The 14,501-nt window shown below is 45.1% G+C and overlaps 1 protein-coding gene across 1 annotated transcript in view; it reads left to right on the top strand.

Annotated features, from left to right (window-relative positions):
* Positions 1 to 14,501, top strand: part of CCDC60 (coiled-coil domain containing 60) — a 138,775-nt gene that overhangs the window by 114,358 nt on the left and 9,916 nt on the right. Inside the window, exons 8-9 of the mRNA XM_056131039.1 lie at positions 6,942 to 7,026; positions 11,865 to 11,939. Coding sequence (XP_055987014.1) covers positions 6,942 to 7,026; positions 11,865 to 11,939 — 160 coding nt within the window. The remainder of the gene's footprint in view (positions 1 to 6,941; positions 7,027 to 11,864; positions 11,940 to 14,501) is intronic.

The raw sequence follows: 14,501 nt of genomic DNA, 5'->3' as shown, positions 1-14,501 counted from the left end.
TTTCATAGATTCTTGCTTGCAATTAGGAAATCATCTGAGGAGCTTCTAACTAGGTAGTTTTAGATAAGGAGATCTTATTGACCTCTGTAACACCATGTGGCCTGAGTATATTGGGGAAAGATAGCCAGTGAATGGCAGTTTGCATTACCAGATCATTTTGCAGTCAGATCTTTGCAGGTAACAAAAGAAATAGGAGAGTATCAAAGCAGAGGAGGCAGGAAAATGCGAGATCTTATGATTAACTGTTTGACATCAGAAACAAAGAAGCCTATCCCCATGTCTGATAGGAAGGTACTAGTTCCCTGCCTCAGAATTAGCCTTGGCAAAAATATGGTAACATCTTTGTCATAGTTTATTTTGCCGGCTTATATCAACAAAAGCGCTTTCTTGACCCATTTTTAACAAGTGGGAGACTGACTAGTTAGGCTGGGAAATGAGGAGCAGAGTTCCCAATCAGCCGCCCTGGGAGCTGTCCCTTCCTTTCTCAGTCCATCAGTTTCTCCCTGCCATTTTTTTGAAGGGTCAGATTGATCGATCAACTACAGATATGTGCACATGTACGTGTGGTGTTTTCGTCAGTTCACTGTCTGTCTGTCTGTGTCCGTCTGTCTGTGTCTGACTGTCTGTCTGTCTGTGTGTCTGTGTGGAACACTTGAGTGTTGGAACCAGGCTGAAATCAGAAGTAGAAATTTTAGAGAAGTTAGTGACATGCAACCCAGTGATTTAAGAAATGCAGTTGTTTTAGGAACCTGTTAGACAAGGGTTAATCCTTATCAGAAGGTTGAGCCTACAGAGAAAGCAGAATTCTCAATCTAAATTTCTTGTTAGAAGAACATTGATTATATTATTAACAGTTGAAATCCTTTTTGAACTTAAGAATCTTGTACTGTCTAGAAGAGCTATGGAACTAGAGCCTGAAACTAAAGTGAAATAAGAGTTCAGAGAAAGCAAGAACTTGTCTTACAAGCCTCAGCTAACTTTTATGAAAAATTTGTAAGAGGCAGTTTCCCTTTTTCTCACAGAACCTAGCAGGTCTTAGATACGGAGATCTCAGGTGCTAGCCAGGCCTGATCTTTGGGTTGCAGATTCCCAGCTCTAGGCAGGCTAGTCTTTGGTACGAGAGTGGAGAGAGGATTGGAATAAACTGCAACTAAGATCAAGCAGCCTGGCCATAAGGTTTCCTTCCTTTTCCTGCCCATCTCCATCTACCTCCCTGGAGTGGGGGAAACTACAGAACGCTGGCGGTGGGAAAGATAGATTGTTGCCATCCTTTTTGTGCTCACACAACAATTCAAATATTTTCTTATGCTGATATCAAAGTTTGGTTAAAAAAAATCCAAAGGGCTTTTTCTGTGTCTGAAAGCATGTTTGTATTTCTGTGGAATTGTTAAAAAGTATCTGGTGTAGAAAGCTCATGATTTTAAATAATTAAGGTACAAGAACTATTGAAATTAAGCCAAAGAAGGTTTTATCATGTTTTATAAAAATTGATTGTTTATAGGTCTTATGCTGTTATGTTAATGTACATATTTGTATCTGCATTGGATTAGAATATTTGACCTAGAAAGAGTTAAAATAACTATGACACATTAAAACTGGTTTAAAAGTAATGGTTTAGTTTAATCATGAGTTTCTAGAGTTATAAAATTGGTTACAAAGTTTGTCCTACCAGTGCTCTATCTGATCTCTGAGACTCTTGGTAACTAAAATTTCTAGGGCTACTTAGTAATAAGTTGTATTGAATTAGTCTCAGATGTCAGCCTGACAATTTGAAGCCATAGCATTGCTTGTCTAGTGCTTGAAAGTGCATGCTATTATTTTGATAATTTTATTTTATGCCAAGGTTTGTCTCCAGGTATCAACCTAGCCCTGAAGCCCTGACCTGAGATGCTTTCTGTTTCATGGTAATATATGAGTGTTTTAATCTTTTTGTATTTGTGTTTTCCTCTAAATCAGAATTTTAAGATGTCTCCTGGTTAGTTTCTAATGTAAAGTGATCTTTTGCCCAGTGGATATACCTTGTAAAAGCTTTAATTGTGAGCATTTTTAAGCATTTTGAATATCTATGGAACTGATCTAATGCTTTTGAAATAGTACTGCAGAGTACAGTTTTGTCATGTTAAGTGAGATGGTTGGTAACTTGTGTCTAAATTTGGGAGATCACATTGTACTACTATAGATGTATGCCATAAGTCAGAAAGATAATGGATGGAGATATCGTCAGTGGGAAGAAAGGAAAGGAATTCTGTTAAAGTGAAATTGATTTTTAAATGAATGAAAGTTACAGAATGTGTGTAAAGGAATGTGTAGAAGGTTTGAGGTTGTTCTAAAGAAAAGGAACTGGTCAAACTGTTATAAGAAACGCTTTAAATCACATGCAGAATTCTTCTAGCACCTTTGTGGTAAGATCTATGGTAAAGATGATTGATGGATTATCTGGACTCCTGTTACAGTGCTCTTAAGATCATTGAATTTTTCAAAAGTTGCAGAAATCAAGGGTTTTGACATGGGATTAAAAACACGTTAAACGGTATGCTTTATCTCTACAGATTTTAGCTTCTCTGACTAGGACCCACAGCAAACAGGTGTATTACATCTCTGTGAGTAAAGTGAAATACTTGCTTTTCTCTTCTTTTGTACCTTCAGTATGTTTTTTGATGTTTCATGGCACTATGTTGGTTTGCATAAATCCAGATAAGTCTTTCCTCTCTGTAATAGGGTCTACCCCTCATGCAGACAGGAAAAACCAGCCATGGGACCCCAAAGCCCTCTTCCAGGGAAACAGTCAGGGGATCTGTCTAAATGACAGGAGCAGGGATTTAACAGGTACTGTTTCAAGAACCCTACAAACCTCAGAGCGACCCTAGAGGCAGGCTGGCTCGAGAAAAGACTGGAAACCGTCACTGCTATGGAGAATGAGGAATCTAGGACTCTGCAATGACTAACTCAGTCTGGGCCTACTCTCAGCGTCAAGGAAAAACCTGGAAACCAGGATTTCTCCCAGCCCTGAAGAAGGGATGGGATGGATTCCTTTCTGCCAGGACATCTCTGTGGAAAACGAGGACCAAAGCCACAACCCAAGGGCTCGAGACATCGCGGGACATCTTCTGGCCAGGCCTGGGTAGCTCTGACGTGCCAGATAAGATTAATGAAGATTAATGCCACTATTGTTGTGTCTCCTGTCTTTAGCTGATCCCCAGGACTTCTCAGTAAATAATTGGGTATCCCAAATGGAGAGTTCTCTAATCTTACTGTGTTTATGCAAAAGAACAAGCCAGGTTTGTTAAACTATCTTGCAACGTTTTAAAATGAAGGTGGAGAGAAAACCATGTTTCTGTAACTTGCTTTTTGTAAGAATCAGATTCTAATTCTACAGAGGTGATTGAATAAATGTATTCTAATCTTGATCTAAAAGGTACCCCCTTTGGGGAAATTTAGATAAAACTTAGTTTACTGTCTGTAGGTAAAACAGCCTAATCTGTAAAGGGAACTCAATATTATACATGCTGTCACTAGTCTGATACGAGCATTGAAAGCCAGAGCTTTACTAGGGTGAAGCTCATCTCAAAGTGCAGAATTGCTTTCCCCCGGTCTGAATTGGCCAAAGTGTCGAGAAAGGCATCTAAACTGGTCAAATTAGAGTAGATTAATATCTAGTTCTAAAATACTGTGAATTTTCTTTCTATACTTTATTGCATCTCATTTTCTGTGAACAGTCATTTGGAGAGAACAAGAATATTATCAGCTCTTAATTTCTGTTGCATCATGGGATTAACAACTCCTGAACCAATGCAATGGAATATTATTAAAGGGTTATGTTTTAACACTAGTGAGAACCATCTTCCATGGGGAGGAACTGAACAGCAAGTAAGATAGAAGTAATTCAGAACTGTGCTTTCTGTGCCATTAATGAACCTAGTGGAAATCCTGAGCCTCCTTTCCTAACACCTGTTCAGCATCAAGGAACTTAGAGGTGAATCGGCAGCTTGACCTTATACAAATGATCAAATGTTCATATGTTCAAGGTATAAATATATGTTGGTTCTCATTGATAGCTTCAGTATATGGGCAGAAGCTTTTCCAGTCTGTACTGAGAAAGCCAGAGAATGGCTTGGTGTTTCTGTGACCATTAGAAAAATCTGAACACAGGAAGTTATATTATCAACCAAACCTGTTTGTAGAGTTAATCCTTTTCATTGTTTTAATGATAGAGATGGGTATGGCATTATGTTGCTTTGGTTTCTGTTGCTTTAACTCTTTTTAAGACCTCATCGAGAAATCTCTCACATCCCTGTTCGAGATAGTCTCCCAAAACCTGAGAGGACTCGACCTTCGACCTGTTGTTCCTCAAGAACAGAGGGCTTTGCTCTGATCTGGTGGAGGGATGCTGTTTCTACGCAGACCACACTGAGGTTGTCAGAGACTCTATAGCCAAGCTACGGGAAGGCCTTGAACGACGTCGGAGAAGCCTGGGAGAATTGGTTTGAGTCTTGAAGATCCTCCTAATTCGGGGCAACAATACCGGACTCTACCCACTGAGGGAAGCTACTCTTAACCACGGGTCCTTGAATTAGGCCCCGACCCCCCCACGATCTCTAGGATTAGAGATGCTCATGAAAAGAAGTGGGGAATGAAAGAATCCATATTAGGGCATCAAATTTTTGTGTACTTTAGCTAACTTGCAACATTGCTTTCTGTAAAACTGCTTGGCTGCTTTGCACCTGGGGGAGAGGGGACTTGCAAAGTGAACAGGGCATAACTTCTTTCTACAAGATTCAGGTGTATTTACTGTCCCTGAAATGTATTGTCTCAGTAAAGCACCCTGCAGATTTGGGTAAAGGCTAACTCAGGATGCTGGTGGTTGGGGGAAATTGCCCTTTCCTGGAATGTATTGTCTCACTAAAGCACCCTGCAGACTTGGGTAACACAAAACGAGGATGGTCAAGGGAGATTACCTAAGGCTTAATGATTCCAGCTATAACCTTGCTTGTGCTGACAATCGATGTACGTAAATGCTGATCTTTGAATCTATAGGCTAAGGAGTGAGGTACTTTTAAATGGATTGGTTAAGAAAGTATATGTTGTTACAAATCTATTGGCTATGAAATGCGCGGGCTTTGCTGTAACGGCCAGTGAAGGCCTATATAAGATCCCCTTTGAAGAAGTTCGGGGCTCTCAGCCACTGCCCATTTTTGGGGTATGCTGGAGCCCCAGCATGCTGGTCTAAATAAACCCCGTTTTTACTCCTGCAGGAATTGTGTCTATCTGGTCTCTCCGCGCCTCCCAGGGCCAGGGAACTCCCGATCCCAACATGGCCTGGCCCATCTCGATGCCAGGGTAGCACCTAGCTTACCTGCTTGCCCTGGTTCCATCCAGTCCCTCGTCGGGAGCCTGCTTTTGTGGGCGCTAGGAAGGAGGGCAACTAAGGCTTAAGTTGAGAAAGCAGATGACCGGGTGTGAATAATAATTCAAAGCCAATTAACTCCTAAGTTATAAAGCATAATATTAATTGTCTTCCTGTATCTATGCAAAAAGGACATTGCATTAAAGTAAACTATTCAAAAGACATAAGGAGAGGAGAAAGGCTATATTAACTTACAATACAAGTTCTGTGTCCTAGAAGGATGAGACCTTACAAATTGGTTGAGGAAGAGAGCACAAAGAAGTAGTTACAGACAAACAAAGTAATGGAAATGACTCGGGAGCACTGTGATGGTTGCAACCTGATAAACCTAAGATCCTTGTACTCCAACACACCTTTATCTGTTACTGAGGAAAGGGAAAAGGAGTGTGAACTCCTTGCAGCAATGTAACAAGGGTATCTTAGCTACCTTCAGCAGTCACATAGTAGGTCTACAACAGCCATTAAAGCCCCCATTTCCTCCTGAAACTTACAATCTGGTAAGAAAATCCTTCCGTCACCACCCCACACCCTCTAGTTATATCTTAACCTCCTTCCCATTTGTCACTGCCTTGACCAAAAAAAAAAAAAAGTGGATTAATTTTCTCTTCCATTGCCTTCTTAAACCTCCTCAAATTGATTCTGAGCTCTTGAATCCTATTTTGAGAGACATACCATACGCCCAAGGTCTTACTTGTGGGGGCAGGCCACATAATGATGTCTTTGTGGATGCAATGACTGGGGACAGCAGGTTCTAACCTCTCTGTGGACTGATCCCCTCCCCAATCGATGGCAGAGGGGATGCCCAAGACACTAAGGTTCTTGCCATTCCTTCTGCCACTCTGGGAGTGCCCAGTCTGAAAAGAGTTGGAGGAGAACCTCCCTTCTATGGCAACCCCCAGAGGTGGGTCTTCTGCCATCCATCACACACTTCCAGCCAGTCCACACAAGAGTAGGAGAAGAGATGGGCTGAGTCGCTCCAGGCAAAGGTTCTTGGATGAGCTGGGGGCGGAAGGTGGTGACAGGAGGAAGTCAGAACCTTTTTCTTGAGACATTGGAAGCACAGGATGCTGCCTTGTCTGGAGAAATGAGCACAGCATCCATATACTGCCCTGCACACTGAGGACCGAGCTGGTTCCTCTGGAAGTGGACACCCATCCCTCCCTGCACTAGTCTCCTTTCCAGAAGGACTCAAGGAAAACCATGCTCAAGACTTGGGTTTTGTTTCACACCTATCCACATGGTAGAGTGCCCCACAGACCCTGATAGAACATTCTAGCTCCCAGTTTCCCACCTCAATCCACTTGTTCCTCCTCAGTCCCTTCTCCAACCAGCAAAGAGGGATAGAGGAAGAGTCAGAGGCTGAGACAGCACCAGGCAATTCTGAGTCCAGAGAAAGACCCAGGGCATGGCACTGCCTCGCAGGGCGCATGTCCTGGGGTCACTTCCCAGCAAGGCAAAAGCCATGTCCACCTTGGAGAGGGCAGCCCTACACACGCCTGTTTCCTGAGCACCCCTGAACCTCCTTCACTCCCCTCAGATCTGCAGAAGCTCCTGGAGCTGGTCCGGGAAGATGCCCACCGGTGTGTCATGATAGAGGCCGAGTCTCTGAAGAAAGTGCCCAGGTGTGTGTTCAAAAAGTGTGGTGGGGGGCTGGAGTGATAGCACAGCGGGGAGTGCGTTTGCCTGGCACATGACAGACCCGGGTTCGATTCCCAGCATCCCATATGGTTCCCCGAGCACTGCCAGGAGTGATTCCTGAGTGCAGAGCCAGGAGTAGCCCCTGTGCATCACTGGGTATGACCCAAAAAGCAAAAAAAAAGTGTTACAGTATGCCAAGTGCATTTGGTGGCCATGAATGCCCTTCCTTCTCCCCCCATCTCCAACTCCCCACCTCCTCACCCCTCACCCCCCCCCCACTGGCCACTGGCATCAATGGAGGCATGAAGGAGGGAACAGGGCCATTAAGCTGGTTGGTGATCAGTCACTGTTTATTCCTATCTTCATCCTATTGTAGTGTCATTCTCTGCCTCTCTCACAGCTCTCACAATTGGATATTGGGCCAATGTTATCCAATATCCCTGCTCCTCATTCCTATCTCCTCACACCCCTTTTCACAGCCATAGTTAAGAACAGAACATGAAAGCTTGGGGGTAGCAATTACACATAGGTGAGGTAGCACAATCAACATATGTAAAGCCCTTCCTTCAGGGGAAGCTCTTCTAGGACAATATCTCATCCTGCTAGGAGATCCACCCAAGGGCGGAATTTCATCTAAGGTATATTACTTTTCCCTATCCTTAGCCAGTATTCATGTGAACAACAAACAAACACTGTCCTCCCATTGTTCATCTATTTTGCTGAGCGGGCCCAGTAACATCTCCATTTTGAGACTTCTTGTTACTGTGTTTGGCATATCGAATATGTAACGGGTAGCTTGTCAGGCTTTGCCGTGCGGGCGAGATACTCTTGGTAGCTTGCCAGGCTCTCCGAGAGGGGCAGAGAGCTTGACCAGGCTGGCTGTGTGCAAGGCAAACACCCTACCACTGTGCTATTGCTCCAGCGGGCTCTGTGGCGCAATGGATCACGCATTGGACTTCATGTGAACAGTCATCTTAAATTTACTTCTTAATAATATTCCTAGTCATTTTGTATGGACACAGTAAGAGATTTACCAAACTTAAAGGGTGCCTCTTCCTGGGCTCACTGCATATCCCAGACTACAATCCTCAGGCCAGATCAGTCCTTCCTAACCCCAGTAGGGTCTTTGTCCAGTTACTTCTTTTGATGTTTCTTCTTCTGATGTTCTTTTGATGTTACTTCTTCTGATGACAGAGTTTGTCCGTGACCATGCTCTTAACTTATTGTACGTTTTATGGTGGTTGACCTGTCCCTTTTCAAAGTCAGGATAGTCTGCAGCTTGCCCTAGACCCATCCAACTCCCTTCATCGGGACCCTTTTTTGGAGGTGCTAGGAACTAAGGGCAACTGAGGCTTAAGGCAAGTAAATATGACAGATGCCCAGGAGTAAATATTATTCGGAGTCAGTTAACTTTTCAGGTAACAGGAACATAGCATCAACTGTCTTCCTGTGTCTATACAGAAAGGACATTGATCGAAAGTAAACTGCAAAGAACATAAAGGAAAGAGAAAAGCAGTATTTCAATTACAAATACAAAATCCAGAGTCCTTAAAAGAATCTGACATTTTAAGTCACAGTGTCTGATTAGGGGAACTAAGCAATTAACAGATAGAGGAAGCAGAGCACAAAGGAGAAGTTAAAGATGAATGGGAGTGCTTCAGAAGCACTGTGATGGATGTTACTCAGTAAACCTAAGCTCTTTGCTGCAGAGGAGAAAGGACTGTCCAATGTTATCCAATACCCAGGTATGTTCTTCCCACTCTGGGGACAAAGGCTCAGGGAGCATGCGTGCTGATGGGAATGTTAAGGGTTCCCAGTGATGGAAGTTTTACTTCGGGGAAAGAAGCAAGCTCCACATACTAGTCATGTAATGCCTCTCTGAGCTCTTACAAAAGCACCCTATGAGCGGGATACCATTACCTTTATTTTTACAAATAAGAAAGCAAAACTCAGAGAAGCTAAGTCATTTCTTCCAGGTCATGCAGCTAATGAAGGGGAAGGCCATAACTCAGCTCTAGATACAGGGGAACTGGGGGCGGTTAGAGGGCAGGATGAGGCTATATCCTGCAGTGCTTAGGAGCTATTCCTGGCTCTGTGCTCAGGAGTAACCCCTGGCAGTGCTTAGAGGATTATATGTGGTACTAGAAACTCGAAACAGCTTAACTGCATGCAAGGCAAACAACCCCTGTGCTCCAGCCCTTAACTCCAAATCTTTCCACTTCCAAGAAGTCTTCTCTTCACAGTTCTGCCATGCTGCTTTCCAAGAACCCTAAGAGGAGGCCTTCATTATCTCTCCAAATTGGGACCACACCTTGTGGCATTTGAGGGCAGGGGACCACTCATGGCAGTGCAGGAGATTGAACGCAGACTCTGTTACATGCTAGGCTTATACTCTACCCCTTGAGCTATCCCCCAAGCCTAAGTCATTCCATTCTTCCCATGAATACTTCCAGATAGGTTTGCACTCTGTGCTTGCGATGGTGAAACATGCTCAGAAGTGAACAAGAGAATAACGGAAGTGTCCAGTCGAGACTGGGTGAAGAATTTTTATTTTTTGGCTAAGACTCTGGAGGAAGCCTGAGAAAGAGACACCCAGCCAAAGTTGGAGGGCAGAGATGAACATTCCAGAAGGCGCCTGACCAAACATGGTCAAAGGAACTATAGCCCCTTTAATATCTGTGCGGACCGGAGTGATAGTACAAAGGGTAGGGCATTTTCCTTGCGTGCAGCCAATCTGGGTTCAATCCCAGGTCCCTGGTATTTCATATGGTCCCCCAAACACTGCCAGAAAGGAGTAATTCCTGAATGCAGAGCCAGTAGTAACCCCTGAGCATCGCCGGGTGTGATCCAAAGAGAAAAAAAAAAAAAAAAAATCTGTGTGTCTGGGGACCTTGCACACAGGCCCCTGGAAAATTCCAGGGACTAGCCTAAGGCTCTTCCAGTGTTTCATTGACCTGTGTAGCAGGCTTATCGGGGCAGATTCAAACCCTGGAAGCCCTCCTCCTGGTGGAAAGCTATGTCAGCCAAGCTCAGGGCCTCTAAAAACCTCCAAGGGCATGTAAGCAAGAAGCAGAGACCCCGTTCCGAGTGCGGCTCCCTCATGAGTAAGCAAATTACTCCAGGAAAATAAATGAGGCACTTGAAGAGGTTCATCATCGCCTTCAGCCTACTGGGATGCTGGCGATGACTTATTGGTTATTGTTATTACCGTAATTACAGTTCACCAAGCACTCTTCAGCGCACCAACCCCCACCCTCCGCCTGCTCGTGATGGATCTGTTGCAGCTGCTTCAACATGCTTTGGGGGCCCCAAAGACAGTGGCCCTTGGGGACAATGATGACCCTTAAGATCCCTGCTGCTGGGCTTGAGTTGTCAACATCAGAGGAAGGTATTGAGAAAGCATCAAGGCCATGAGGGCCCCTGTTTTGTCAGAACTGCCTACACAATGCTGGCTTTGGAGTCAGACTGACACAGGTTCCAACCTGATGCTTTTCAGGGGCTGGAGCAATAGCACAGCAGGTAGGGTGTTTGCTTTGCCGGGTTCGATTCCCAGCATCCCATATGGTCTCCTGAACACCGCCAGGAGTAATTCTTGAGTGCAGAGCCAGGAGTAACCCCTGTTCATCTCCAGGTGTGACCCCACCCCCCCCCAAAAAAAACAACCTGGTGCTTTTCAGTCAATCTTGCCTTCAACTCCAACATGCTCATCTCTAACATGGGGTGTTGGAATATCAAAGCATCGTTCTTTGCACCAAACTGACTCACGCCTACCTCCATTCCCCTCATTCTCTTGCTACATGACACCAGGCAAAAGGCTTCACCTCTCGGGGCCAGAGCGATAGCACAGCTGGGAGAGCATTTGCCTTGCACACGATTGACCCAGGTTCAATCCCCAGCATTCCCACAGGGTCCTCAGACCACCACCAGGAGTGATTACTGAGTGGAGAGCCAGAACCCCTGAGAACACCCAGTACCACCAGGTGTGACCGTCCCCAAAAAGCCCAAAAAAGAAAAAAGGTCATCTTTGGAATGGGCATAGTGTCTACTTGGATGAGTCATCCTTATATCGTTCTGCATTAAACATACTAGCACATGATTGGTGGGTTGGAAGCCTTCAATAAATGGGGGCAGAATAAAGTGGGGGTGATGCTGGCACCCTGGGAGAGCCTGCCTCTCACAAAACTCAACCTGCATCCACCTTAAGGACAGAGCAAGCTAGCCAGAGAGCAAAGACCAATGCCCCACCTGCATCTTCTTCTCTTCTTTGTGATCAAACGCTCCCTGACTGGCTACCACAGCAGGACTGAGAGGGTGGGAAAAGCTCCAGAAACAAGCAAATTACAGGTGGGGGTGCAGAGAGGAAGTCAAACATCCCAAGATAGCGTCCCCTGGGAAGATAACCTTATCCTTAAAGCTGTCTAGCCATAATTTTTCAGCATTTCTGAAGGCTAGCATGGGCTGGGGTGCTTAGGAATGTTCTCATCTTCGCCCAGAGCCAAGGAAGTAAGTATGACCTCAGTGCCTGCTGGGAAATTCAAAGATTTGCAAAGGGTGGGCTCTGCCCCCCTGCATCAGAAGTCTGTGTGTGTGTGTGTGTGTGTGTGTGTGTGTGTGTGTGTGTGTGTGTGGCTTATACTCCATTTCTGGAGTCCCACTGTGCTGTATCTAGATCTCTAAGCACTCAGGACAGGAAGCTATATTCCAAGAACCAACCTCTTTGTAGACACTCACTGCTGTAGACAAGGAATCGTCCTCCCTCCAGTCTTGGAAGTGGTTCTGGAGGTGCAGTGCTTGATTCTCTGTGGCTCTCCTTGCTTTGCAGCATCACGGCGATGCTTAGGCAAACCAAAAGTGATTCTATCAACAAAGATATGCAGACCAGCACAGTCAAGTCAAGGTAGGATGGCCTGGGGCCCGCAGGTGGTGATGGGGAGGGTGTGAGGGGGGAGGGCAGAGTGCAATTAACCCAGGTCATTTCAGGGATGCTTCTCACCCAACAGTCCAACTTGGGGCAGGGTAGGGAGTGTTTTACCTTCTCACTGGAAACACCTTAAGTTCCAAGGCTGGGGAGCTCCCAGTGGTTGGTACGGTGGTGAGCTCTAGCCACCTTCCAAGATAGAGACCATAACATTTCAAATTTCCCTGGAGTGAAAGGGCACTGTGAGTGTGTTAAGGGAGGCTCCCATCCCTTCTTACTAGGCTGACTTGAGTGGGAGGCAGAGGTCTACCCCAAACTCATTTATTCACCCTCTTGTGCCAGGAGTCATGCTAGACTGGGTGAGGGGCATCTATAAGCAAAACCCCTTGCAAGGTACCCCCTTAATTTCACCTTCTATGTGGAAATCCTGATGGTTGTTTATCTTGTGGACCCTTGGACCATATGAGAAAGTCTTTGGACTCCTTTCAGGGGGAGAAATATTCTTTTAAAAGCAAGCTATAAGTTGTAAAGGTTTACAAAGAAATCTATAGTAAGACAGATAGGATATTGCAAGCAAATGTAGGCTATGGTAAAATATGAGCTTCTTTCGTGATGTGTTCAATAATAAGACTTAGCAGCAGCACCAATAACGGCTATGATTTTGGATTGGTATCGAGTGTAAATGATTTTTCAAAATATCTCCCACAATTGTAATGTGATAGGCCCATACTTCTGATTCCTATTTCCGCTAAAGGCTAGTGGAAACAAAGGTGTAAGCTTTTCTTGCAACCTCATTCATCAGTTCCAAGAATCCTGCCTTTTGGTTAGGATCAAGTCTAGCAGGAGAGTTGTGCATTTATTAAATAATCCCACGGAGTGTCCCAAATAATTGTGCTCTTGAAAAGTGTTTTGAAAGGCATAGGTGGAGCTCTGGATGGATGCTGAGCACCAGGGGCCTAAACAAGACTAAGCTGGTATGAGCACTAAAGGAGTAAAGGAGTCCCTAGTCCACACCTAGAAAAGGTGGGAGCAGTGTTCCAAGCTGAAGAAACAGCATGTACAGAGAACCTGAGACAAGAGAACATTTAGATGTCCTAGCAAAATCCTATATTAGTCAGGCAAAGGGTTTTTGTGATTTATTTTGTGATTTGATTGGTTTGTTTATCACCCATGAGTCATGTTATGAGAACTATATATGGAGGGTGAAGGTAAAAGCCAGTAGACTCTCCCAAACAAAGTCATTTTAAGGGGACAGAGAAATAGCACAGTGGGTACGGTGCTTGCCTTGCATGCAACCAACCCACGTTCAAACCCCAGCATCCCATACAGTGCCCTGAGCACCATCAGGAGTGATTCCTGAGTATAGAGCCAGGAGTCAACCCTGAGCATTGCTGAGTGTGGCCCTCAAAAAGAGCAAAAATGTGGGAAGCTGGCCATCTAACTGACCAAGGGCCTACATGACCCGCAACAGGCCAAGTCCCAAATTGCGCAAATCCTGTGCTATGCATGGAATCCTGTGCTATGCATGGTTATCTTGAGGAAACATCCATCACAGAAACATCTGTCATGGCTGTCCGCAAAAACAAGGAGTAACTGACAATGATTAACCATGTATGTGAAATGTATAGACCTTGTAACTTTCCTAACTATATACGGACATGACCTTTTTGTGTAACTGCCTTATGCTTTGTATGCATAGTTTCCTGTACTGATAGGTATATAAGCCCCTGCTGCCCTGAATAAAGTCCTGTCCTATCCTGCCTGCCTTGTCCTGTCTGTTCTGTCCTGTCCTCTCTCTTAGTTTCTTGTCTCTTCTTGTGTCTGCATGTCCATTCGGTCGATCCCTCCTTGCACGTATGGAACCCGGAACCCTCCCTGCAGGACGGGGAGGCGACTCCGCGGGTCCCCCCGCACAAAAAAAAAGTAATCTTCAGAGGTGGGGGAAACTGGTTGGAATTCAAACACAACAACCTGTGGGTCCCTGCATCCCAGCTAGGCGAGCAAAGGGCTTGTTCACAGCCTACCAAGCCCAAGACCTCTCAGTCCAGTGCCATGCACTTCCGTGCAAAGTGGCAACAAACAAGGCCCTTCCCTGTACAAAGTGTCCTGGAAGAATTCCCTAATGCAGCTGCATGCTCCTCAATCCCAGTAGAGGTGGGTCATCCACACAGCACAGAAATATCAGAAATAACCTCACCCACTGGCACCACAAAAGCAGCTGAGTTGGTCTTCCTTAGCACTTAGGGATGAATAGAGAAGAGCATTGAAGAAACTGGTAGATGCTGGATCTGAAGACTCCAGTCAATAAAGGCTGTCTCTGACCTCACACAGAGAGGAACCATTTAAGTCAGATGCTGGTGGGGGGTGGGAGAGGAGCAAGGGAGCGTCTCTCTCTCTCTCTCTCTCTCTCTCTCTCTCTCAAATGCACACACACACACACACACACACACACACCCTTCAAGAAACACAAGCCAGAGAAAGCCACAGGAGGGAACCACCACTCAGGGACTTCAAACATTCTATCAGCCCACACCTAGAAAG

This window comes from Sorex fumeus, unplaced genomic scaffold (genome assembly GCF_029834395.1).
Source record: "Sorex fumeus unplaced genomic scaffold, SorFum_2.1 ptg000083l, whole genome shotgun sequence".
NCBI classification, from domain to species: domain Eukaryota; kingdom Metazoa; phylum Chordata; class Mammalia; order Eulipotyphla; family Soricidae; genus Sorex; species Sorex fumeus.
The sequence above is the reverse complement of the archived record's forward strand: the minus strand, read 5'-3'. Positions and strand labels throughout refer to the sequence as shown.